The 25727-nt window shown below is 45.5% G+C and overlaps 1 protein-coding gene across 1 annotated transcript in view; it reads right to left on the bottom strand.

The window, feature by feature from the left end:
* PPP6R1 (protein phosphatase 6 regulatory subunit 1) overlaps positions 1-25727 on the bottom strand; it is a 3522349-nt gene that overhangs the window by 3073581 nt on the left and 423041 nt on the right. Inside the window, exon 3 of the mRNA XM_044059463.1 lies at positions 16506-16692. Within this exon, the coding sequence (XP_043915398.1) occupies positions 16506-16692 (187 nt within the window). The remainder of the gene's footprint in view (positions 1-16505; positions 16693-25727) is intronic.

Here is a 25727-nt window from a genome sequence, read left to right as displayed (position 1 = left end):
GCCGAGACGTCGTGGTCTGGGCCAAGGCAAGGGAGGCAGTAAGAGTGGAAATCCTTATGAGGTATTTGTTTACCACAAAACAAACAATTATTTACTTTTTCAGTAATTTCTGACATCGGCTGAGGCAAGAAAAGGTCCCCAACGGGGTACTTAGCTTTTTTGATGTCTTCAGTTTCGAAGAATACAGGAGCTGACCGACTGGCACTGGCGAACTGCTTCTGCTTCGGGCACCGCGCGGCAAGAAAGACCGAAGAAGATGGCGTCGGCTGATGCTTATATACTCCAGCCGCTATGACGTCGGAGAGAAATGCGACATCAGCCGACGTTGGACCCAGACTTTGGAATCCGGCTGACCGAGGGCTGCCTGAGGCAGGACAACCCATATGTTATGACTGCAGTTGCATTCTTGAAGGACATCTGCTGGGGACAGGTCTCTTTCTTTTGGAAGGGGTAGGCTGGCTTCCTCTAATAAGCATGATAAGGTATTCCGCCATTTTAATCATTTGAGATTGATGCATGGAAGCAGGTGCTTGAGCTTGGGTTATCATTTTTTTAGGCGCAGTTCGTATCCTGGACCTTAGAAACTCAGTAGTTTTAGAAAGAACTGAAGACGCGAAAGAAGTCATCGGTTTGAGTCTAGTATCGGTTGTGTGAAGAACTTCCTCGGAAGCCAGTGCCTGCTCAGCGGCTCCGGACCCATCCAAGGTAGAGACATCCGCAGGATCCTTAGTCAAAGAAGAGTCTTGCGGCATACCGGACTCTGTACGGGTCTCGGTAGCGGCCTGCGAATCCACAGAATTGGGCATCAGGTGCTGTGAAAGCACCTCACTGAGGACTGGCAAACTGGCGACTAGCTTAACTGAAACATTGTCGGGAGTTTTGGACCTGTGCGATCTGTCTCTGTCTTTATCCTTATGTTTTTTCAGAAGCTCGATAGTCGGATGGCTTACTGAAGCCATTGCGGAATACGGAAATTGAGAGCGAAAATATTTAGCTACAATAAGGGCCTGACTACATATAGTTCTGCTGTTGAACAAAGCACAAAACTGACAGCGAGGGACATCATGGTGTGGGCCTAAACAGGTGACGCAGTAAGAATGGAAATCTTGGTGTGGTATTTGCTTTCCACAGGAGACACGATATTTAACTTTTTTTCACATCGATTAGAGCAAGAAAAAAGGATCCCCAACGGGGTACTTAGCTTTAGAAGACTTCAACGTCAATTCGGAAACAAAAACTCAGGTAGCGGCCGACTGACACCCGTGCGAACTGCTTCTGGTTCGGGCTCTTCGGCAAGAAAGACTGATGTCATGGCGTTGGCTGCCTGATTTTATACCACTGACAACCTGATGTCAGTCCTAGAGCGACAGCAACTGACACAGAAATACTAAGCTTCTGGTATTCGGGCTGAGGACTACCCCTGGCATGATAACTTAAGTGTGATGACTGCAACAGTGAAAGTTCAACAACCTCAGTGCAAAAGTAGCAGAGGCATACACATGCTTTCCAAATCTATCCATCACTCTGTACTCCGTTTTCGGTGGATGGACAGAAGAGCTTTGTTCAGCTAGCTCCTTCTTAGTGGCTGCCACCACAACTATGGCATCAACTGGGATTCCCTTTGCTCCAGTGGTGTGCATTAGAAGTGGAACTAAAAACTTGTCCAGGCACTTTGGGATGGGCTCGACTGTGTCTGGCTCCTTCCAAACTCGGCGGGAAACCAGGTAAATAAGTTGATCCGCTGTCCCCAAGACATAAATGGGCCAGCCCCAAAAGACTCCAGGAACACTGCTTCATCAGGAGAAGGAGATTGGGAAGACCAACCACCCTTCTGTTTGAAAATTTCCAGGATGTCCCCAAAGATGATGTCATCAGGTGTCGATCGGGGGGATCCTTCTCCCTCAAAGTCACTGTCTTCTGAGAGAGATTCCATAGGGAAGTCCATGTGCCTCCTCTTATGTGTTCTCTTCTGAGGGACCGCATCCATGGGGTGTTCAAGAGAGGTGTCAGAAGGGGGTGGAAATCCCTCTGGGGAACACATGTGGAGGATTCCTGGAACTGTCTGGCCCTGAGGAGCAGAAATGATGGACTCAGAACTTGGACCCAATGAGGGGCGTTGGTGAGGATCAGAGATAAGACAGAAAGTACAGTTTTGTACCTACCATAAATGTAGATGTCCGAACTGGATAGCATCTGCAGTCATAACAAATGGGTTGTCCTGTCGTCAGGCAGCCCTTCGGTCGGCCGGACTCCAAAGTCTGGGTCCGGCTTCGGCTGATGTCGCACTTCACCCGACGTCATCTCTGCTGGTCTTCGGGTATAAAGGCATCAGCCGACGCCATTTTCCTCAGTGTTTCTTGCCCCAGATGCCAGTTGCCCTCTTGGAAGGCTAAATTTTGGATAAATGCCAAAGTTTCCAAAAAAGTAGAAGGCAAACACAAAAAATAAGCATGTATGTACATATATACAAACAAATACACCATAAGAGACTCCCCAGCTAGCTATTAGGAGGGTAAATACCTAGGAGTACCACAGAGGGGAAGGAGGGTGGGTAATCCTGACTGCAGATGCTATCCAGTTCGGACATCTACATTTATGGTAGGTACAAAACTGTACTATGTCCTTCATGGATGCATCTGCAGTCATAACAAATGGGTAGAATACCATAGCCAAACTAGGGGTGGAGGAAGAAAAAAATTATGGTGTAGTTAGGATCCCTTGCAGTACAGCAGTGGCAAACCCTGCTCGGGATCTAGAGTATAGAGGTAAATTATAATGCTTGGCAAATGTATGCACGGAGGTCCAAGTAGCCGCCTCAATAATGTCCTTGGTTGCCACTCCTCGTAAGAAAGCTGTGGTAGTGGCTGTAGCCCTTGTAGAATGAGGTCTTATGTTCTGTGGAATTGGTTTTCCATGGAAGGAGTAACAGAATCTTATGCAATTTCCTATCCATTTGGAGATTGTCTGTTTGGAAATTGCTTTTCCTTCCCTTCCTGTTGCATAGGCTACTAAAAGCTGGTCAGTTTTTCTGTTACTTTTGGTTCTGTCCAGGTAGTAGCGTAACTGTCTATGTACATCCAAGGTATGCAGCAGTCTTTCCCCCCTGTTTTGTGGATTGGGAAAGAAGGTAGGTAGGTGGATTGCCTGGTTTAAAGACACTCTGGATACCACCTTAGGCATAAATGTAGGATTAGTTCTCATGGACACCCTATCTTGATGGAAGATTAGGAAGGGTTGCACTGCCATTAAGGCCTGTAGTTCCGAAACCCTCCTTGCTGAGGTAATTGCCAGTAGGAAAGCAGTTTTCCATGACAGGTGTTGTAGATCTGCTGTTGCTGCTGGTTCAAACGGAGGGAGTGTCAACTTTTCTAGCACAAAGTTCAAGTCCCATGCTGGTAATGGTGGTTTCCTAGGAGGTTTTACATTCTTGATCCCTCTGAGGAACTGCCTGAGTAGAGGATGCGAAAAGACAGGTGGATCGAAGCTGTATTCTGCTGAAATAGCTGATGCATGTATCTTGATGGAGGAATAGGACAGGCCTGTATGTAGAAGCTCTGCCAAGTACTCCAGAATGTTAGCAATATATATGTTCGATACATCTTTTCCTCTTTCAGTACTCCAAATGACAAACCTTTTCCATTTTCCTGCATAGTTCCTTCTTGTTGAAGGTATGCGGGCTTCAAGGATAATGTCTTTAACCCTTTGGGAAAGGTCTGGGTTGGTTGCTGCTATGTGATGTTCCAGTCAGTTGCAAGGTTTTTAGGTTTGGATGCATGATGTTGTAGTTGTTCTGAGTTAACATCAAAGGCATCAGGGGTATTGACCACATTCTCTCCCGAGACATGCTCCCCAGTAATGGGTACCAGTGTTGTCTTGGCCAATTCGGAGCTATCAGGATTATCCTTGGACGTTCCTCTTTGATTTTCAGTAGTACCTTGTGCATCAAGGGAAGAGGTGGAAATGCATATGCTGTCAGGCCTTTCCAGCTGAAGGATAGAGAGTCCACCTTCCATGCAAGTGGGTGGAATGTCCTTGTGCAGAATTTTTTGAGCTGGTGATTGAGTGGGGAAGCGAATAGATCTATTTGTGGCATTCCCCATTTCTTTGTGATGGCCTTGAAGATGTCCGGGTGTAGTATCCATTCGTGAGCATCCGAGGTGGTTCTGCTTAACATGTCTGCTAGGGTGTTCTCTTTTCCCGGCACAAATATTGCCTGTAACTGGATGTTGTAGCTGAGAGCCAGATTCCAAAGGTCCAAAATCATTCTGCATAGGGGGTATGAATGAGTGCCTCCCTGTTTGTTGATGTACCACATGACTGTGGTGTTGTCTGTCCTTATCATCAAATGGCCTTCTTTGAGGAATGGTCTGAATTTTTGGATTGCCAGTTTTACTGCCAGCATTTCTTTTTGGTTTATGTGCAGGTGCAGCTGATCTTGAGTCCACAATCCTTGTATGCATCTGTCCAGCATGTGCGCCCCCCATCCTAGGTCTGAGGCGTCCGTTGTGATGGTTTGGCTTGCTCGAAAGTTGTGGAAGGTTAGGCCTGGGTTTGCCTGGCATGCTTGAGCCCACCATAGGAACTCCTGTTTTAGGCATGGGATTAGCGGGATTTCGGTTTCTAAGCTGTGCCTGTGCTGAGACCATAAATTCTTTAGGTACCACTGTAGCTTTCTCATATGCAGTCTGGCATGTGGGACCAAGATTATGCATGATGCCATGAAGCCCAAGGCCTGCAGAACTTTTCTTGCTGTTAGTTTGTTCTGCTTTGTTAATGCCAAAAAGTAGAGAGGGAGTTCTTTTGTTTTTCTGCAGTTAGGAATGCCATTTGTTTTACTGTGTCCAATTCCGCGCCCAAGAATGTTCTTGTTTGGGATGGTATCAGCCTTGACTTTTGTAAATTGACTGTGTATCCCAGGGCTTGTAGCAAGTAAATGACCCTTTGTAAATCTGTTGTCAGCTTGCTTTTGTTGTCCGCTTGTAACAGACAGTCGTCCAGGTATGGATAAATTTGGATTCCCTGTAGTCTGCAGTGAGCGATTACTGATGCCAGGCATTTTGTGAATACTCTGGGCGCAGTAGATAAGCCAAAGGGCAATGCTGAGAATTGATAATGCTCTGATCCTGCAAGAAATCTGAGGTATCTTCTGCAATTTGGTCGAATGGGGACGTGCAGGTATGCCTCCTTGAGATCTAGAGTTACCAGCCAACACTCCTTGCCCAGCATGGGAAGAAGTTGCTGTAGGGTCAGCATTTTGTATTTCGGGACAATGATGTATGTGTTTAAGACGGACAGGTCGAGAATAGGTCTCCAACTTTTCTCTTTTCTTGGTACTAGGAAGAGTCTGGAGTAGAATCCTTTGCCCTGTTCTGTTATTGGTACTCTTTCCACAGCTCTCATCTTTGTTAATTCTGCTATCTGTTGTAGAGCTTCTATTTTTTGATTTGGAGGTAGGTTTGGCATTCCTCTTTGTACTGGTAAGGTGTGGAAGTGGAACTGGTAGCCTTGGTCTATGGTTTGCAAAATCCACTTGTCTTTTGTGATATAGTGCCAATTTTTCGAAAATAAGGCTAACTTTCCGCCTAAAGGTGCTGCTATTTGCTCCCTGGTAGGCGGTGTCAGAGCCAAGTCACTGTGATTGTCCTGTTGCAGTGGCAGTGGTTGTGTCTGTGCCTCGGTTATTGCCTTGCCACTGTCGTCCTCTGTAGGCACCTCCTCTGGATTGATTTCTGCCTCTAGAGCGCCTATTCCTGCCCCTTTGGGATCTTGTGGAGTCAGGAAAGGACCAATTTTTGGCAGGCCAGTTCCTGCTAAACCTTGGGGCTGAACCTGTAAGAAATCTTTAACTGTTTGTACAGATTTTGCCTTTTCTTCCATTTTCTTCATTACTTGCTGGGCAGGTGTACCAAATAGACTGGCCTTATCCATAGGAGCATCTAATAGCTTTGCTTTAACATGATCCGGTAAGACCTGTTCTTTCAACCATGCATGCCTTCTTATCACTGTGCCAGTCATGGCTGATCTAAATGAAGCCTCCAGTGCATCATAGCCACATTTTAAGGAATGGTTACTAACCTGTTGGATGTTATTCACCATTTCTAATACATATTTCTTATCTAAGGATTCATCAGAGGACAGTTTTATAGTTAAACTGATCAAGCATAAACTCTTGGTATTGGATCATATGAAACTGACAGTTTAAAGCTCTAGCTGAGACAGTAGCAGAGGTGTAAACTTTTTCCCCATCTCTAAGGAACTGGATTCCCTTTCAGAAGGAATAGGGTTTTTTGCTGTGGTCGAGGCTACTGCCTTAGGCCCCTGGGATATAGTTTTGGGATCTGCAAGTGGGGCCTTGTATAGGTGGTGATGAGTGTCTGGCACCCTGTAAAATCTATCTGGTTTGGCAGGGGCTGGAGGTAAAGAATCAGGAGCAGTGCAAACATCATTAAATGCATCATCCACAACAGGCAGTACAGGAGGTATAGCTAAGGGCCTATGTTGTGGTAAGTGCAGAAATGTCCTAAGCCTTTTTCTTGAATCTGAGAAATCTTGTCCCTGCCATTGGAATTGTTCTCTCATGGCATGTAAGGTTTCCCAAAGGAAAATTCCTCTGGTGGAGAGGCAGCTGGAATGGATTCTTCAGCATGAGAATCTGCATAAGTAGAAAAGGAGCCTCTGGCTGGTCTGTAATGTCTGAGTCATCCGCAGAATCATCAGAGGACACTGGCTCGGGGCTCTGCTCTAGGTCTCTTTCTGGGGCTGAGAGGCCCTGTCTGGGTGAGATTGGGATCCCCTAATTAAGGATATTAAATCTTCTGCCAGAGTAAGCATTTGTGAACTTGAAGTGGGCCTGTGTGAGGGGGGCTTAACAGGCACTGTTTTAGCAGATTTGGCTGCTTTAGCCCTGGCAAAGGCCTTAATAGACATGGCTGCAGGAGGCCTAGCAGCACCACGTGCTGGGGTAGAGACATCCAAAGGGATGGTGTCTGATAAATCACTAGGAACCACAGTTGTAGGCAAAATTTCTGAGGCCGCTTCAACTAAGGTAGCAGGAGCCTCAGTAGTAAGTCATGGATTCCGCTGAAGATTGACCGGTTGTCTCGGTTTCGGCCGAAACCGAGACACTCGCGGCTTGCTTAACCGTGGTTTCGGCCGAAACCGCGGACCGCGAGTGTCGGTCTTTTTCTTTGCGTTTTTTAACAATTTGGGTAGTCGGAGGATCCGACGGCATAATGTACGCAAAATCTGAGCCGAAAAACTGTTCAGCAAACTCCGACCGACGCCTAAGCGTTCGTCGTTTGAAGGAAGCACAGGCCGAACAGGCTGCTACGTCGTGGTCTGGGCCTAAGCAAGGCAGACAGTAAGAGTGGAAATCTTTATGAGGTATTTGTTTCCCACAAGTTAAAGTTATTGACTTTTTCTGACATCGGCTGAGGCAAGAAAGAGTCCCCAACGGGGTACTTAGCTTTTTAGAAATCTTCGAAGTAGTATTCGGTAGTAGTAATCTCTGGATCTGACCGACCGGCACTTGCGAACAGCTTCTGCTTCGGCGCCACGGCAAGAAAGACTGAGGAAAATGGCGTCGGCTGATGCCTTTATACCCGAAGACCAGCAGAGATGACGTCGGGTGAAGTGCGACATCAGCCAAAGCCGGACCCAGACTTTGGAATCCGGCCGACCGAAGGGCTGCCTGACGACAGGACAACCCATTTGTTATGACTGCAGATGCATCCATGAAGGACATCGGCTCTCTGTGCAAAGAGAAAGCCCTTTCTACCACCTTTGAAGGCAGATGGACCCAGGGAAACCTCTCCCTCCTTCCTCGGAGCAGAAGCCACCGAAGACAGGAGGTCGGGACTAGCCCCAGATCAGAGCCCACTGTAGAGGATCAGATCCAAGCTGTCTAGGGCCAGGGCTCTGAAAGGAAGGAATGGATCCAACAAAGTAGGAGCTGAACCCAACCCTTCAGAACCGGCGCCAACCTCTTGGATTTGAGACCTCCTTTAATCTGAAGGTATTGGAGTAGGACTGGTCAGGGACACCATCAGAGTAGAGGAGTGAAGCTTCCTTGGATCTGACGCCAAACCTCTCAGGGATCTTGCATCCTGGGACTTGGAAGCTGTGGGACTGATTGGAGAAGGAGAAAGAATTGGCTGGACAGGTGCACTCATGGAGCCAAGAGAGGATGGAGCTAGGAGGACCTCCATTTGGATCTGAGCCTTGAGAAATTTATGCATCATCCTTGTCCATGTCTGCCTCTGTCAAACTCCTTGAAGACCTGGATGATGCAGTGGACGGTGGACTGGAATACTTCCTTGGCATCTAGAAAAATTGTGGATCCTTAGTCTTTTATATACAGCCAAGTCAGATCCAAGGATCAGATCCTAGACCCATTTGTGTGAGGAAGTGTGAAAAGAAAGTACAGTTGTGTACCTACCATAAATGTAGATGTTCGAGTGTATCCACTGCTGCAGTCATTACACTTGGGTTATCCTGCTGGCAGGCTACCCGCAGTCGGACAGAATTTCAAAGTCTAGGTCCGGCGTTGGTTGCTGTCTCCTCTTCCCTGAAGTCAGTGCGCCAGGGGTATAAAAGATGCAGCCAACGCCATTTTCTTCAGTTTTTCTTGCCCCAGATGTCAGGTGCCCCCAAATAGGAAGGCTAGAAAAAATTATGCCAAAAAGCATGCATGTGCTAAAATAAACATTTCCTTCATCTACAAGCAAATACACCACATAGGTTGTATAGAATTGAGACGTACAGAAAAGTCCCAGCAAAGAAACGGGGGGATGGAGGGTGGGTAACCTGGACTGCAACAGTGAATACCTCGAACATCTACATTTATGGTAGGTACAAAACTGTACTATGTTCATTCTTGTTACACTGCTGCAGTCATTACACTTGGGTTGAAGCCCAAAGCTGAGGTTGGGTGGCTGGGCCTAAATAGGATTAGGAGAGGCTACCAGGCCCTGCAGAACTGCAGTGGCAAAGCCTGCTCTGGATTTAGAGTAGAGAGATAAGTGGTAGTGCTTGGTGAAAGTGTGCACTGAACTCCAGGTTGCAGCTTCTAAAATGTCTTTGGTTGGCACTCCTCTGAGGAAAGCTGCTGAAGTGGCTGCTGCTCTGTTAGAATGTGGCCTAATGCCCTTAGGCACTGATTTGCCATGTTGTAAATAGCAGAAGTGAATGCAGTGTCCTATCCATTTTGAAATAGTCTGCTTTGAGATGGGCTTTCCTTGTGATCCTGCAGCATAAGCTACAAACAGTTGCTCAGTTTTTCTGAAAGCTTTTGTTTTGTCCAAGTAGAATCGTAGCTGTCTGTGCATGTCCAAAGCATGCAGAAGTCTCTCCCCTTTATTCTGGGGATTTGGATAGAATGTTGGCAAATAAATGGTATAGTTAAGAGCCACACTGGATACCACCTTTGGCATAAATGTTGGGTTTGTCCTTAGAGAGACCCTGTCCTGATGAAAAATGATGAAAGGTTCCACTGCCATTAATGCCTGTAACTCTGAGACTCTTCTTGCTGAAGTTATTGCTAGGAGCAGAGCAGTTTGCCATGATAAAAATTTTATATCAGCTGTACTCGTTGGCTCAAAAGGAGGCAGTGTGAGTTTTTCTAAAACAAAATTGAGGTCCCAAGTAGGTACTGGTGCTCTCCTTGGGGGTCTTATGTTTTTTGCCACTCTGAGGTACTGTCTTAGAAGTAGATGAGAGAAAATAGGAGGCTCTGTATTGTAATGAACTGAAATGGCAGAGGCATGTATCTTAATTGATGAGAAGGATAGGCCTTTGTCTAGCATCTCAGTTAGGTATTGTAAAATCTGAGGTATATTTGGAACTAGTGGTTCGAGTCCTTGTGCCTGGTTCCAAGCACAGAATCTCTTCCATTTTTCTGCATAAGATTTCCTAGTGCTGGGCCTCCTGGCTTCTAAAATGACATCCATAACAGCTTTAGAGAGAGGTGTGGTCTGAGTGGCTATATTACCTGCAATGCAGCCAGATTTAAGGTTCTGAGTTGACTGTGCAGAATCTGATTGTTTTGTTGAGTCAGAAGATGAGGAATTAGAGGTAAAGTCCAGGCTGGGCCTTGAGACAAGCTCTTTAGGATTGGGTACCAGTGCTGGCGTGGCCAGTCTGGGGCAATCAGGATCATTTTTGGTTTCTTGTCTGACTTTTAGGAGCACCTTGGGAAGAAGAGGCAGTGGAGGAAAGGCATAAACTGTCAGGCTTTTCCAGGTGAATGACAGAGCATCCACTTTCCATGCTTGTGAGTGATAGGTTCTTGCGCAGAATCTCTGTAGTTGGCAGTTGTGAGGGGAGGCAAAAATATCTATGTCTGGGTGTCCCCATTTCCTTGTTATCATGCTGAAGACCTGTGGATTTAGTTTCCAATCATGAGGATCCATGAGATTTTTGCTTAGTTCGTCTGCCAGTGTATTTTTTGTGCCTGGCAGGAATTGTGCCTGCAGATGTACTTGATAGGTCAGTGCTGTGTTCCACAAAGTCATGGCTTGACTGCAGAGGGGGTAGGAATGTGTGCCCCCTTGCTTGTTTATGTACCACATAACTGTGGTGTTGTCCATCTTTAGTAATAGTTGTCCTGGATGCAATAGATCCTTGAAGGCTGGCTGTCAGGGCATTCTGTACAGCTAGCATCTCTTTTTGATTGATGTGAAGATGCATTTGCTCCTTGGGCCACGTGCCCTGAATACATTTTCCTGCCATGTGTGCCCCCCAGGCATAATCCGATGCATATGTTACTGTCTGTCTGGCTGTGGGTAAGGTGAAAGGCTGTCCCTCGTTGTGGTGACAGGCCAGTGACCACCACAAAAACTCCTGTTGCAGGCAGGGAATTAGAGTTATTATTGTTTCCAGGCTGTGGCAATGTTGAGTCCAAACACTTTTTAGATACCATTGTAGTTTCCTCATATTCAGTCTTGCATATGGAATTAGTAGAATGCAGGATGCCATGAAGCCCAGGACCTGCAGAATTTTTCTTGCAGGGAGCTGGGTCTTTGTTGCCATCATTTGAAAGTAATGAGTCAGTTGCCTTTGCTTGTCTGGCATGAGATAAGCCATCTGGGAAGTTGTATTTAAGCTTGCACCCAGGAATATTATCTCTTGAGAGGGCACTAGTTTTGATTTCTTTTCATTTACTGTGTACCCTAGGCAAGTTAGTAATCTTTTTACAAACGCCAGATGCTTTAGTAGAATGTCCTTGCTGTCTGCTTGAATAAGGCAGTCGTCCAAGTAGGGATCCATTTGAATTCCTTTTTGTCTGCAAAATGCAATTACTTTTGCCAGGCATTTTGTGAAAACCCTGGGCGCAGTAGATAAGCCAAAGGGCAGTGCAGAGAATTGGTAATGCATTGAGCCAGCTATGAATCTGAGGTATCTTCTGCAAGATTGTCTGATTGGGGCATGCAGGTATGCCTCCTTGAGGTCCAAAGTAACTAGCCAAGCCTTCTTGCCCAGCATGGGTAGAAGTTGCTGCAGTGTTAACATTTTGAATTTTGGAAAATCCAGGAAAGTGTTGAGGATTGACAGGTCCAGTACTGGTCTCCAGGCTTTGTCCTTTCTGGGTACCAGGAAAAGTCCTGAGTAAAATCCTTGTCCCTGTTCTTGCTGTGGTACTCTTTGAATAGCTCTCATGTCCATGAGAGCAGAAATTTGTTTTTGTGCCTCTGCCCATTGGTTTTGTGGCAGGTCTGGCATACCTTTTGATTTTGGAAGGGTGTGAAAGTGGAACCTGTAACCCTGAGAAACAATATTCAGTACCCATTTGTCCTGGGTGATTATGTGCCAATTTTGTGAGAAAAGTGTTAGCTTCCCCCTAAGGGTGCTGCCAAAAGGTAAGTGCTTGGCATTTGTAGAGGGAAGTCATTAGTACGGTTTCCTATAAGATTGTGATTTGTCTTCTCCTCCTTTGGGGGCTGAAGCACCCCATTGTTTAGGTCTGTAGGCACCTTGGGGCTGAGATCTGCCTCTTGGGCGTCTGTATCTGCCTCTTTGTGGCCTGTCTGACACCGGAAAGGACCAATTTTATGAAGGCCAGTTTCTGCTAAACCTGGGTGGTTGAACGTGTAAGAAATCCTTTCCTGTCTGCATTGATTTTGCTTTATCCTCCATTTTCTTTAACACCTCTTCTGCCTTAACACCAAAGTATCATACTGTAGTGGTGCATCCAATAATTTTACTTTAACATTTCAGGTAAACTTTGTTCTTTCAACCAAGTATGCCTTCGAATGACATAGCCTGTAACTGCGGCTCTACAAGAAGCCTCTAATGAATCAAAACCACACTGCAGAGTATATGCTTTCCCATTTGTTCAGCTGCATGCAATAAATCCTGCATTTCCTTATTGTCAGGACTTGAGTTTATAAGCATTTTTTGTTTTAACAAAGACATGAGGTACTGTTGATATTTAAGCATGTGAAACTGGCAGTTTAAAGCCCTTACAGCTAAAGTAGCAGAAGTGTAAACTTTTTCCCCCATCTATCCAGAGCTCTAGAATCCCTATCAGAGGGGACAGGGTTTTTTGCAGTGGAAGCTTTAACCCCTTTGGGACCCTGAGAAATTGTTTCTGGGTCAGCAGCAGAAATTTTATAAAGAAATTTATGAGAGTCTGAGACCCTGTAGCACCTGTCTGGTTTGACTGGTGCAGGGGGTAAAGAATTAGGAGACAGACTGGATTCAGAGAAAACATCACCAACAATATCAAGCACAGGGGGGATAGCCAGGGGCCTGTGCTGAGGCAATAAAAGAAAGTCTCTGAGCCTTTTCTTGGATTCTGAATAATCCTGGCTCTCCCAATGGAAATGTTCCCTCATGGTGTGCAAGGTTTCAACAAAAGAATAATCCTCAGGTGGAGAGGCTGAAGGTATAGATTCTTATGCATCAGAGTCCTCATAGGGAGGGAGAGAATATCCCTGATCTAAAGAGGAATCAGAGGAAATAGACACCTGGTCAGAGGAGTCATAGTCAGCGTCTTGCCTAGGCCTTTTATCAGGAGGGGGATGGGAACCCCTGATCAAAGTACTTAGGTCCTCGGCCAGTCTAAGCATCCGTTTCTTTGGCATGGATGACTGTCCAGGAGAATGCTCCACTTGTTTCCTTGTGTTTGATGGTGTTTTTGTCTTTGCCTTGGCTGCTGTAGTGGACTTAATAGTAAGCTGTGAAGGTCTGAAAACACCCTCAGAAACCGATGCCTGCTCAGCGGCTCCGGACCCATCTGAGGGAATAGTCTCTGCAGGCCCAATACCTTGAGTTTCCAGAGGCCTAGGTGTCTCCACGTGGGAGTCGGATACGGCCTGTGGCTCTGAGGTAGCGGGTGTCAGGGGCTGCGAAAGCGCCTCACTGAGAACCGGCGACTGGCCTAGAAGAGGCTTCATCGTCGGTTTTGGACCTCGGATGCCTGTCCTTTTCCTTGTTTTTGCGTTTTTTATGAATTCCGGTCGTCGGTTGTTCCGACGGCATTATGTAGTTAAACCTTCGGCCAAAGTAATGTAAAGCAAAATCAAACAGACGCTTAATTGTGCGTCTGTTGGATCTAGCACAAAACCGACAACTAGTAACGTCGTGGTCAGGGCCTAGGCAAGGAATACAGTAAGAATGAAAGTCCTTATGAGGTATTTGCTTCCCACAAAAAATACAATTGTTAACTTTTACTGACATCAGTCTGGAGCAAGAAAAAGTTTCCCCAACGGGGTACTTAGCTTTACTGAAGACTTCGGTTCTGAAATTCGATTTCGAAAATCTCAGGAGTCTGCCGACTGGCACTTGCAAACTGCCTTTGCTTCGGGCACCACATGGCAAGAAAGACAGAAGAAAAAGGCGTCGGCTGCATCTTTTATACCCCTGGTGCACTGACGTCAGGGAAGAGGCGACAGCAACCGACACCGGACCTAAACTTTGGAATTCTGGCTGACTGCGGGTAGCCTGCCAGCAGGATAACCCAAGTGTAATGACTGCAACCGTGAAACACGATGAACATCATCACAACTGCAAACAATCTGCCTCCTCACTCCCTGACTGCCAAAGATGCCTTTCCAGTCCTTCTACCACCCTGCAAACAAGAAGGCTGTCCCACAGAGATGAATGGCAGCTGGGGCACAAAGCAAGGTAGAAAAATGAAAAGCACATCTAATATGGAAGGTCCAAAATAAAGTGATCATGCTGTGGACCCTGAATAGATATGTATTTAAATAAAAAAAGTCTAGAGTCTGGGCAAGTCTCAGAGGAAACTGTTTACAAACAAGCCAAAAAAAAGGGGAGGGTTAGACCAAAAATCCCTGGGATAACCACAGAAGTTACAGATACTGAATGTCCTTCCGTTAAACAACTACAAAATCAAGACAGGGATACACAAGTTTGTAAATCAAGGTACAGCAGTCCACAGAGTCAAATGTTTTGGCAACATCAAAAAAATTTGAATTTACAATAAGGCCACAGACAAATACTGGAAAAGATACCAAGATGACTCAAAATTAACATCACATTGCTACATGCTATACTCAAGACACAAAGCTGCTGCTTAAAAGAGAAAGTCAGTTAACAGAACATGGTACTCTTCTCTCTAGCACCTTCATCAAAACAGGAGTGAGAGAAAAAAAAGTGCAACTGCCTGCCAGCCCTAAAAAAGAAAAACAGCACATACTCAAATTTCCACATGTGTTACAAGGAGAAGAGATGTATTAAATAGTTATACAACACCGGTGTTTTCCTTAGGACTCTGGGGTTCAAAGGTCAGGGGCATCTAATGCATTAAATGGGAATATACCACAGGTGTCTTTCTTTACGAATATGGAATTCAGCACAATGCCACTCAAAAACAAAGTGAAGTTGTATCAGACTACCACAAAAAAAAAAAAAAAAAAAAAAAAAAAACAGATTTTCCAAAGAAACCCCAGACAGCAGTATCTTCCTAGAGCACAACAAACTGAAGATTGCTTTGAACAAATGTCACATTTGCAGTAACTTGCAAGACTGCATACTTTAAATAAAAGTTGCAAAACAGATTTAAACCTTTACAATGCCATCCCTTTTAATAAATGATCCTACATACTCCACTATGCATCTAAACAAATGTCCTATACTAACTTAGGGTTAAGACCGATGCAAAGTATCAGACTTGAAATCCTCTAACAAAATAATTCAAATTCCAGCCCATGGTGCAGAAGAAAGAGTTAAGCACATCACTGATGATCAAGCTCAGAAACTATCGGGATGCTAAGTAAAGGACAACCAGGGACAGGATAATGGTCAGCCCACAAGGGACGTCCTGTGAACAATGCTAAAAATGGATCAGTAGCAACACTAAGATTAATGCCACAGTGCTGGGAGGGAAACTCAGCCACTCCCTAACCCCAGCTGGGAAACTTACTAAAAACAAAACAAAAAAAAAAGGTCTGGAGAACTGGAGTTCACATGAGGCAAGTTATACCTACACTGGGGTTACAAAAGGAAGCCACGATAATAGTTAAAGAATCAAGGCAAGCCTCAAAAGGCCATAAAAAAGGGGTGGCTGTGGTTATAATGATTTTAGATCAAAAAGTCTTAAGCTGGACAAAACATGGCACAGTGTTCTTTCCTAAAGTAGTGGATTACAACTTCCAACTGTATCCCTGAATTGAATCTGACTACAAAATCACCCTCAACAGAGACAAAAACAAAATCACTCAGGAGACCCACTTCTGTTTTCCAGCTGCATGCTAGGCATGTCAAACTGCATTACAATGCAAACGATTAAATATTCTCAAGCCAAGAGTCAGGGGTATTCCTTAAAGAGCACATTACCATAAGGTCAAGCAAAGCACAAATTTCAAAAGGAGACAACAGGGTGGTTTATGCTGGCTTTGTAACCAACAACATCCATAAATGATACCATGAGAAATCATTTAAAATGCAGTGCTTCTGCAACTCATAAACCTGACTTCCATAACCTAAGGTTTACAAGTAAGTTTTTTAACAAACTAAAATATTTCCTATAGAAGCTAGACAAGTATATTTGTGCTTAAATCATCATAAAGACCAAAGAAAAGAAATGAGGTAAACAGAAAATAGTCTTCAAAGTCTGTACCATTAATAACGATCAGGAAATATTAAAGAACAGTTGCAAAACCTTAACAGAAACAAATCTCAGAAGCTTTCAAGTTCCTACTCTCCAAATCTCAGCCACCATTAGGAATGAAGTCTTTAGCTGCTGCTTCCATTTGGAAAATCTTTGACAAAGCCTTGCACATGCGCATTGCTAAGCCTTCCTTAGTTTCTTGAAGGGGGGACTGGAATTTACTCAACAGAAAAATTAAGACAGGTCACACACATGCATTAGCACGTGCACATGTTATAGGAGGTCAGGGGTGAATCCTTGGCCTCCAAAGCTTCTTTGCATTTTAACAATGCTGTAAATGGCTCAGTCAGAATGTCCCACATATTTTCCCAATAACTGACCTCATTATACATATCCGCCTCTAAAATGTAAGTCATTTAAAGGGCATCCTCACCTGCTCAGTCTTCCGGTTAATTAGAATGCCCATGACTTTACTGAAGAAACTAGCAAGCAATGGATTAAGAGTGTTATCGGTCATGAGAAAATCATACAGCTTGTTCAGTAGAGCTTCATCTTCTCCCAAGGCATCAGTAATTTGTGACACATCTGCAGTCAAAATTTCACAAGAGATATTTGGGTACCTGAAACAAAAAATGCAAACAACCTAAGAAAGGAAACTATCAGCACAATCTTTACAATTTTCCATTACTTTTTGGAAATGAGTGATAAGAAAGAATCCACTTAAGAATCAAAGTAAACAGATAGAATCCAGTTGAGCAAATTTCAAATTGTTAGACACTACACCATTGAAAAACATCTTAGACTGCTATAAATGGAAAGCAAAAGGAAAGTCGCTAGTTTGTTTAACATCTGCAAAAACAGATTCAGAGACCTTAGCAAGGTCTCATCATTAGGATTACATGCAGTTTTGGAGAATGCACCTGAAAAAATATGACAATATGGAAGGAGATTACATTTGAGAAATCAAAAGTACACAAAGTATATACTGCACAGACTACAAGAAAAAGTACAGTTTTGTACCTACCATAAATGTAGATGTCTGATAGATATGCAACTGCAGTCATAACATATGGGTTGCCCTGCCTCAGGCAGCCCTCGGTCGGCCGAATTCCAAAGTCTGGGTCCGGCGTCGGCTGGTGTCGCCTCCTATCCGACGTCACAATGGCTGGAGTATAAAGGCATCGGCCGACACCATCTTCTTCAGTGTTTCTTGCCCCAGATGCCAGGTGCCCACTTAGGAAGGCTAAATTTGGTAAATGGATAAAAAGATAATCCCAAACATGCACAACAGTAATAAACAGATACACCATAGGAGATGCCCCCAGCTGAAGGGAAAAGGGGTAGGGACCCAAAAAGGATACAGAGGGGCAGGAGGGTGGGAAAATCCGACTGCAGTTGCATATCTATCAGACATCTACATTTATGGTAGGTACAAAACTGTACTATGTCCTTCAAGAATGCAACTGCAGTCATAACATATGGGCTGAATACCATAGCCAAGCTGGGGGTGGATGGAACTATGATAAGGATGGTGTAGCTAAAATCCCCTGCAGGACTGCCAAAGCAAAGCCTGCTCGGGATCTGGAGTATAAGGGCAGGTGGTAGTGCTTGGTAAATGTATGCACGGAGCTCCATGTAGCAGCCTCTAAAATGTCCTTTGTTGCCACTCCTCTTAGGAAAGCCGTGGAAGTGGCTATAGCTCTGGTGGAATGTGACCTAATATTGGCTGGCACACCTTTTCCATGAAAAGAATAGCAAAATCTGATGCAATGTCCAATCCATTTTGAAATTGTTTGTTTGGAGATTGCTTTTCCAGCAGCATAGGCTACAAACAGCTGGTCAGACTTTCTGGTGGCCTTAGTTCTGTCCCAAGTAGTAGCGTAGTTGTCTGTGTATGTCCAAAGTATGTAGCAGTTTTTCCACCCTATTTTGAGGATTGGGGAAGAATGTAGGTAGATGAATAGCTTGATTTAGAGACACCCTGGAAATAACTTTTGGCATGAATGTAGGACTGGTTCTTAGAGAGACTCTGTCTTGATGAAAAATGAGGAAGGGGGGCACTGCCATGAGTGCCTGTATCTCCGAAACTCTTCTTGCAGAAGTGACTGCCAATAAGAAGGCCGTCTTCCATGAAAGAAATTGCATTTCTGAGGTTGCTGCTGGCTCAAATGGAGGAAGAGTTAGTTTTTCCAAAACGTAGTTGAGGTCCCATGCAGGTACTGGCTGTTTTCTGGGAGGTTTGATATTCTTTATTCCTCTTAGAAACTGTCTTAGCAGAGGATGCGAAAACACTGGAGGGTCACAGTTGTATTTTGCTGAGATTGCTGAGGGATGAATCTTTATTGAGGAGTATGAGAGTTCAGTATGAAATAGTTCTGCCAAGTATTCTAATATCAGAGGTATACTCAGTAATGCTGTGTCCTGACCCCTCCTTTTGGCATTCCAGATGCTGAATCTCTTCCACTTGGCTGAATAGGTTTTTCTGGTGGAAGGTCTGCGTGCTTCCAGCAAGATCTCTTGAACAGATTTGGAAAGAGAGTTAGGTGTTGTAGTCATGGTAGCCTCCAGGCTATCAGATGCAATGTTTTCAGGTCTTGATGTACAGTCCTGTAATTGTGTTGCATTAGGAGCAGGGGCCATAGGGTCAGAGGCCATGGTTTGGTCCGAGTTATGGTCAGTAGCAATGGGTAGCAGTGTTGCCTTGGCCAGTCTGGAGCTATCAAGATGCCTGTTGGTTGTTCTGCTTTTCTTCAGTATCACCTTGGTCAGCAGAGGCAGGGGAGGGAATGCATACATTTTTAGAGAATTCCAGCTGACGGAGAGAGCATCCGTTTTTCCAAGCTAGAGGGTGGTGAGTCCTTGTGCAGAACTTTTCCAGGTGATGATTTAAGTGGGAAGCAAAAAGATCTACGTCCGGTCTTCCCCATGTCCTTGTCAGCTGAGAGAAAATGTGAGGGTGCAGCATCCATTCGTGTGGATCCATGAAATTTCTGCTCAGATTGTCCGCCAGTACATTGTCCTTGCCTGGTACAAACTGGGATTGTAAATGTATCTTCAGGCTCAGGGATTTTTCCCAGAGAAGCATCGTTAGTCTGCAGAGGGGGTAAGAATGAGTGCCTCCCTGCTTGTTTATGTACCACATGACAGTGGTGTTGTCTGTCCTTATTAGCAAATGTCCTTGTTGTAGTGATTTTTCGAAAGTCTCGATGGCATGTATCACTGCCAACATCTCCTTTTGGTTTATGTGCAGATGTCTTTCCTTTGGCGTCCAAAGACCTTGAATGCATCTGCCCTTCATGTGCACCCCCCCCCCCATCCATGGTCTGAGGCATCTGTTGTAATCATTTGGCCTGCTTGAGGTCTGTTGAAAGACATGCCTTTGTTTAGTTGACTGGCTTGAGCCCACCATAGAAATTCCTTCTGCAGACATGGAATAAGTGGGATTATGTCCTCTAGGCTGTTGTTGTGTTGAGACCATAAGTTTTTTAAATACCATTGCAGCTTTCTCATATGAAGTCTTGCCAAAGGTATCAGAAGGATGCAAGATGCCATGAAACCCAGGGCCTGGAGGATTTGCCTTGCAGTCAGCTGGGAAAGCTTTGCTAGGCCTTTGAAGTATTCTGGTAAATGCTGCTGTTTTTCCTCTGTGAGGTAGGCCATTTGGGTTTCCGTGTCCAGTTTGGCTCCTAGGAATGTAATCTGTTGGGATGGTAGTAAGTTTGACTTCTGAATGTTGACTGTGTATCCCAAGGCCTGTAGTAGATGCATGACATAGTCCAAATTCCCTTTTAAGGTTTGTTTGTTGCCTGCTTGTATGAGGCAGTCGTCCAAGTAGGGGTATATTTGAATCCCCTGCTGTCTGTAGTGTGCCACTACTGATGCCAGGCATTTCGTGAACACTCTGGGCGCAGTAGATAAGCCAAATGGCAATGCTGAGAATTGATAACGCTCTGTCCCTGCAAGAAATCTGAGGTATCTTCTGCAGCTTTGTCTGATTGGGACATGCAGGTATGCCTCCTTGAGGTCCAGAGTGACCAGCCAAGACCACTTGCCCAACATGGGAAGAAGTTGCTGCAACGTCAGCATTTTGAACTTTGGCACAATGAGGAAAGTGTTTAGATTTGACAAGTCCAGTATGGGTCTCCATTTGTTTTCTTTTCTTGGAACAAGGAACAGTCTTGAATAAAATCCCTGGCCTTGCTCCTGAGGAGGAACCCCTTCTATTGCTTTTATACTTAATAGCTTGTAAACTTGAGTGAGTGCCTCTGCCCTTTGATGAAGTGGCAGGTTTGGCATGCCTTGTCTTATTGGTAATGTGTGGAAGTGGAATCTGTAACCTTTGTCTATCAAATCCAGAATCCAATTGTCTTTGGTTAAGATATGCCAGTTTTGTGAGAATAAGGCTAATTTTCTGCCCAAAGGTGCTTCTCTTTGAACCTTTGTAGGCGGTACGAAAGTGAGGTCATTGTGATTGTCCTTGTGGTGCAGCTGAACTGTCTGCGCCACTTCTTTGATTTGGAGGTTGCCATTGGCGGCCCCTGTAAGATCCTCGGTATTGCCCCTCTACCTCGGGCACGTCTGCTTTTTCCCCTTTAAAACTTGTCAGAGCCGGGGAAGGACCAATTCTTTGAGGGCCAGTTTCTGCTGAATCTGGGTGGCTGAACCTGAAGGAAATCCTTGACTGTCTGTACTGACTGCTTTTTCCTCTATGGATTTCAATACATCTTGTGCAGTAGCACCAAAAAGCTTTTGTTTTTCCAAAGGTGCATCCAGTAAATAGAAGTTATGTACCTACCATAATGTTCCATGTTAGTTGTCTTCTCGCCTTCTTTCTTGCTGGATGGGTTCGGAGCCAATCCTCGGCTCCGACTCGGCCACTCTAAAAGCTCGAGAGTTAGTTCCACCGGCTCGAGGCTCCCCTTATATCCCACAATGCTAGGCGATAATACCTCAGATCTCGTTTGTAAGCTAGGCCCAGCCAGGAAAAAATCCAGATACACTGGAAAGGGGGAACCCACCTCTATAAAGTGACAGAAAGAAGGTGACCTAAAACCTGATGAGTGAATATATACATATCACAGTATATACATAAAAACAAATAGAGGTGGTAAGAAGAAAAGGTCACAATCAAACTCCACTAGGTCTGTCCAGGCTAGGGGGAAGGAGGGTGGGACGCAAGAAAGAAGGCGAGAAGAAGACAACTAACCTGGAACGTTATGGTAGGTACATAACTTCTATATGTTAAGTTGTCTATCTCACCTTCATTCTTGCTGGATGGGACCGCGTCCCTAGCACCTTGTCCCGGGTGGCCTATCGGAACAGACTCTTGAGTACAGTGGAACCAAAGTTGGCTCTGTGTCTAGAAGCTAAATCCAACTTATAGTGAGAAATGAAAGTATAAGGATTAGCCCAAGTAGCTGCAGCACAAATCGTATCAATAGGCAGCCTGTCTTGGAAAGCTATGGAAGTAGCCAAAGCTCTAGTTGAATGAGCCTTAGGTTTGTTTGGTAACTTTTGATGCCCGAGCTCATAAACAAAAGAAATCAAAGATGTAAGCCATCTGGAGAGAGATACTTTCGAAACTGGAAGGCCCTTTCTGCCTTCTGCATAAGAAACAAACAGTTGGTCAGACTTTCTGATTTGTTTGGTCCTGTCTAAGTAATATCTTAATTGTCGATGAACATCTAGCCAATGTAATTTTTGTTCTGACCTATTAGAATAGTTAGAAAAAAACACAGGAAGGTCTATGTTTTGATTTAGGTTTGCCGGAGAGGCTACTTTGGGTAAGAAGGATGGGTTGGTACGTAAGGATACCCTATCCTTATGAAACAAAAGGTAAGGGGATCGACTACAGAGTGCATGAAGTTCAGAGACTCTTCTAGCCGAAGTAATGGCTACCAAAAAGAGTGTTTTCCATGATAGCAATTTCATCGAACACGAAGCCGCAGGTTCAAAAGGGGGAAGAATCAAAGATGTCAGAACCAAGTTAAGGTCCCAAGAAGGAGGAAGATTTCTAATAGGAGGCTTGAGAAGAAAAACTCCCTTCAAAAAGGCTTTGCAAAGTTTGTGAGACATGATGGCAGACTCTGAGATTCCAACATGAAAGTTAGATATAGCTGCCAATTGAACCTTAAGAGTAGAAGGAGACGAACCTGAATGGAAAAGTTTGGCTAAGAAATCAAGGACCGATTGAATAGAAGCAGTGAAAGGGTCTATGTTCCTTCCCTGCGCCCAATAGGAAAAACGTTTCCACTTACTAAGATAAATCTTCCAAGTGGAGGTTTTATGGGAAGCTATTAAAATATCTCGAACTGAGTGAGATATTAGAGGAAGCCTGGCTAGGGTTGGAATTGGAGGAACCATGCAGTGAGGTTCAGAAAGGGGAGAGAGCGATGTAACTGACCCGACTGATGGATCAAAAGATCTGGAACTGGGTCCAGATGCCAGGGTTGCTCCAGCAGAAAACGGTGTAGAAATGGGAACCAAACCTGTCGAGGCCAGTATGGAGCAATGAGGATCATGGAAGCTTTCTGAGCGATGGCTTTCTGTATCAATTGAGAAATCAGTGGGAAGGGAGGAAAGGCATACAGAAGTCCCCGGGGCCAATCTTGGACTAGAGCGTCTCTGCTGGGATGGCCTGGTTGGGGAAAGAGTGTGAAATAATTTTCGCACTTGCTGTTTTGGGGAGTAGCAAAAAGGTCGCAGCAAGGCTGGCCCCACTTTAGAAAACCTTTCTCCAACACTGAATTTTTCAGAGACCACTCGTAAGGCATGAGAATAGCTCTGCTCAATTTGTCCGCAATGACATTGGACTTCCCGGGAATGTGCGTTGCTATCAGAAACTGCTGAGAAGAAATCGCCCATTGCCACAGTCTGAGTGCCTCTCAACATAGGGGGTAGGATCTGGTTCCGTCTTGTTTGTTGATATACCACACTACAGACATACTGTCCGTCTGAATTGCTATCGTTCCTGTCGGAAGAGAGTCTTGAAGGGCCTGCAACGCTAAAAGCACTGCTCTCATCTCTAGAACATTTATATGCAAGTGGCATTCGTAAGGTTGCCATATGCCCTGGACCGTCCTGCCCTGATAATGCCCCCCCCCACCCGATCAGGGAGACGTCCGTTGTCAGAGTAGCAACCGGAGGAGGAGGAACAAAGGGTCTTCCTAAGAAGAGCTGGGGGGATGTAATCCACCAAAAGAGGTGATTCCTGCATGCTTGAGTTATCACAATGGTGTGGGACATCGGAAGTTGTTGGTATGACCATTGTGTGAAGAGCATCCATTGTAACATTCTCATGTGAAATCTGGCTAATAGAAGAAGAGGGATAGCAGCTGCCATGATCCCTAGAACTTTCAGGACCAGTCGGGCTCTGATTTTGTTGCTGTGGAGGAGAAGAGAGACCTGTTTGTGTATGTCTGCTATCCTCTGGTCTGTGAGTCTGGCTGACATGCTGACTGTGTCTAGATTTGTGCCTATGAAGGTAATAGCACGACAAGGCGACAAAACAGAATTTTCGCAATTTATTGAGATACCTAGCTTTCGACATGTGCGAAAAGTGAAGTCTCTGGCAAGTAGTAGAAGATGCTTGGTGGGGGCTGTAAGGAGCCAGTCATCTAAGTATGGAAACACCTGGAATCCCTGACGTCTCAGATGAGAGGCGACCACTGCCATGCATTTGGTAAACACCCGGGGGGCTGTGGTGAGTCCAAAGGGCAGGGCTCTGAATTGAAAATGACTGGTTCCCAACCTGAAGCGGAGAAATCTCCTGGAGCGCCTGTTCATTTTTATATGATAGTACGCATCCTGGAGGTCTATAGAGCACATCCAGTTGTCCTTCCCCAATAGGGGTAGGATGGACTGCAGCGTGATCATCCGAAACTTTGTTTTCTTGACAGACTTGTTCAAGTTGCTGAGATCCAAAATTGGTCTCCAGTCCCCTGTTTTCTTTGGAACCAAAAAGAATTTGGAGTAGATTCCGGATCCTTGCTGGTCTGCTGGAACTGGTTGAATGGCTCTTTTTGCAAGCAACTTTGAAATTTCTAACACTGCTTGCTTCCTTTGAGCGGGTGGAACATTTGGAAGGGACTTTTTTGATTGTTTTGGAATGCGAAAGAAAGGGATGGAATAGCCTTCGGAAATGATAGACTGTACCCACTTGTCTTGAGTTAGGGATCGCCAGGCTTCTGGGTACAGTGATAATCTTCCCCCGACTGCCTCCGAAGGTGGACAGACGGGCAACACCTCAGGGATGTTGAAAGAGCTTGTCAGAAAAGGTTTCTCGATTGCCCTGGTTCTGCGGACCCCCCCCTGCCTCTAGGGCGACGTCTACCATTATTGTTCCCCCCTCTGCCTCTAGAGGGGAACCGACTCTGTGCGTCAGGCAAAGCTCCTTGAGATTGTATGCGGAACCAAATCTTTCCACCCTTCTGGCCCTTGGGGTAAGGCCTAGAAGGAGTAGAAAAATGGACTCCGACGACAGAAATAGTTTTGCCATCAGTCTCGCACCTTGCCAGGGTTTCTTTCACTTGTGGACAAAAAAGAGACGATCCATCAAACGGGGAGTTAGTGAAAGACGTCTTGAAAGGGTCCGCAAAATTGCATAACCGCATCCAGGCATGCCGACATAAAGCCACACCTGTACCTGCGGCTCTGCTTGCTCCATCAGCCGCATATGAAAGGAGGCGCATGGAGGAGTTAGCTATCGAATTGAGGGTAGCCAGCTGAGTGTTCATATTATCCTGAAAACCCACAGTTGTTGGATCCTTTAACATCTCACTCGCTTCCTTGATCAAGTCTCTCTGAAGACAAGTGAAATGACAGAGGTAGTTCAGCGAACGCATAGAAAAGGTCGCTGATGAAAACATCCGCTTCCCGTACCTATCCATAGACCTAGATTCCTTGTTAGGAGGATGGACAGGCAGTGAAGCATCAGCTAGTTCCTTTTTGGTGGCAGCAGCCACCACCATAGCATCCACAGAAACTCCTTTAGTCAAAAATTGTTTGTCTGCTGGTGCCGTAATAAACTCTGAAGGTCTCCTGGGGGTGGGGTCCACAGAGTCAGGAGCCGTCCAGGCCTTTTTTGCTACCACCTGCATGGGGGGGGTCAAAAGGGGGGGGACACCCAGGAGGTGGAAGGGCGAGAGCCGAATGCCTCAAGATACACAGATTCATCCTCTGAAGAGTTGAGGGCTGGCCAATTCCCCCTCTGTTTTAAGATCTCCAGGATGTCTGCAAAGGAGACATCTTCAGAGGGGGAATGGGGGGAGCCTTCAGAATCCTCTAAATCCGTGTCAGAGGTGACAGACTCAGGTGAGTCTATGTGCTTCCTCTTGTACTTTCTCTTCCTAGGGGGCTCTCCTGCCAATTCAGGAGAGGCCTCGGAAGAAGAGGAGATCCCCACAGGGGACTCTTGAGGAGCTGGCTCTCTGCGATCCGGGATGAGGGAGTGAGTAGAAATTACCTGAGGCACCGAGGAGGGAGGAGCGGATGGAGCCGACTGTGGAGTTGAACCAGGTTCCAACACACTCCTCATGACCTCGAAAGCACCCCTGTCAGGCAGAGCCAGAGGTCTCCGCTCCGAAAAGCTGAAAACCCCCCTCGGCACCGACAGTGATGGCTCCGAGGCCGATGTCGGAGCCGGACTCACCAACGC

The sequence above is a fragment of the Protopterus annectens genome, chromosome 17.part0, assembly GCF_019279795.1.
Source record: "Protopterus annectens isolate FY-2018-M chromosome 17.part0, PAN1.0, whole genome shotgun sequence".
Lineage (NCBI taxonomy): Eukaryota > Metazoa > Chordata > Ceratodontiformes > Protopteridae > Protopterus > Protopterus annectens.
This window is presented reverse-complemented; position numbering and strand designations above follow the sequence as displayed.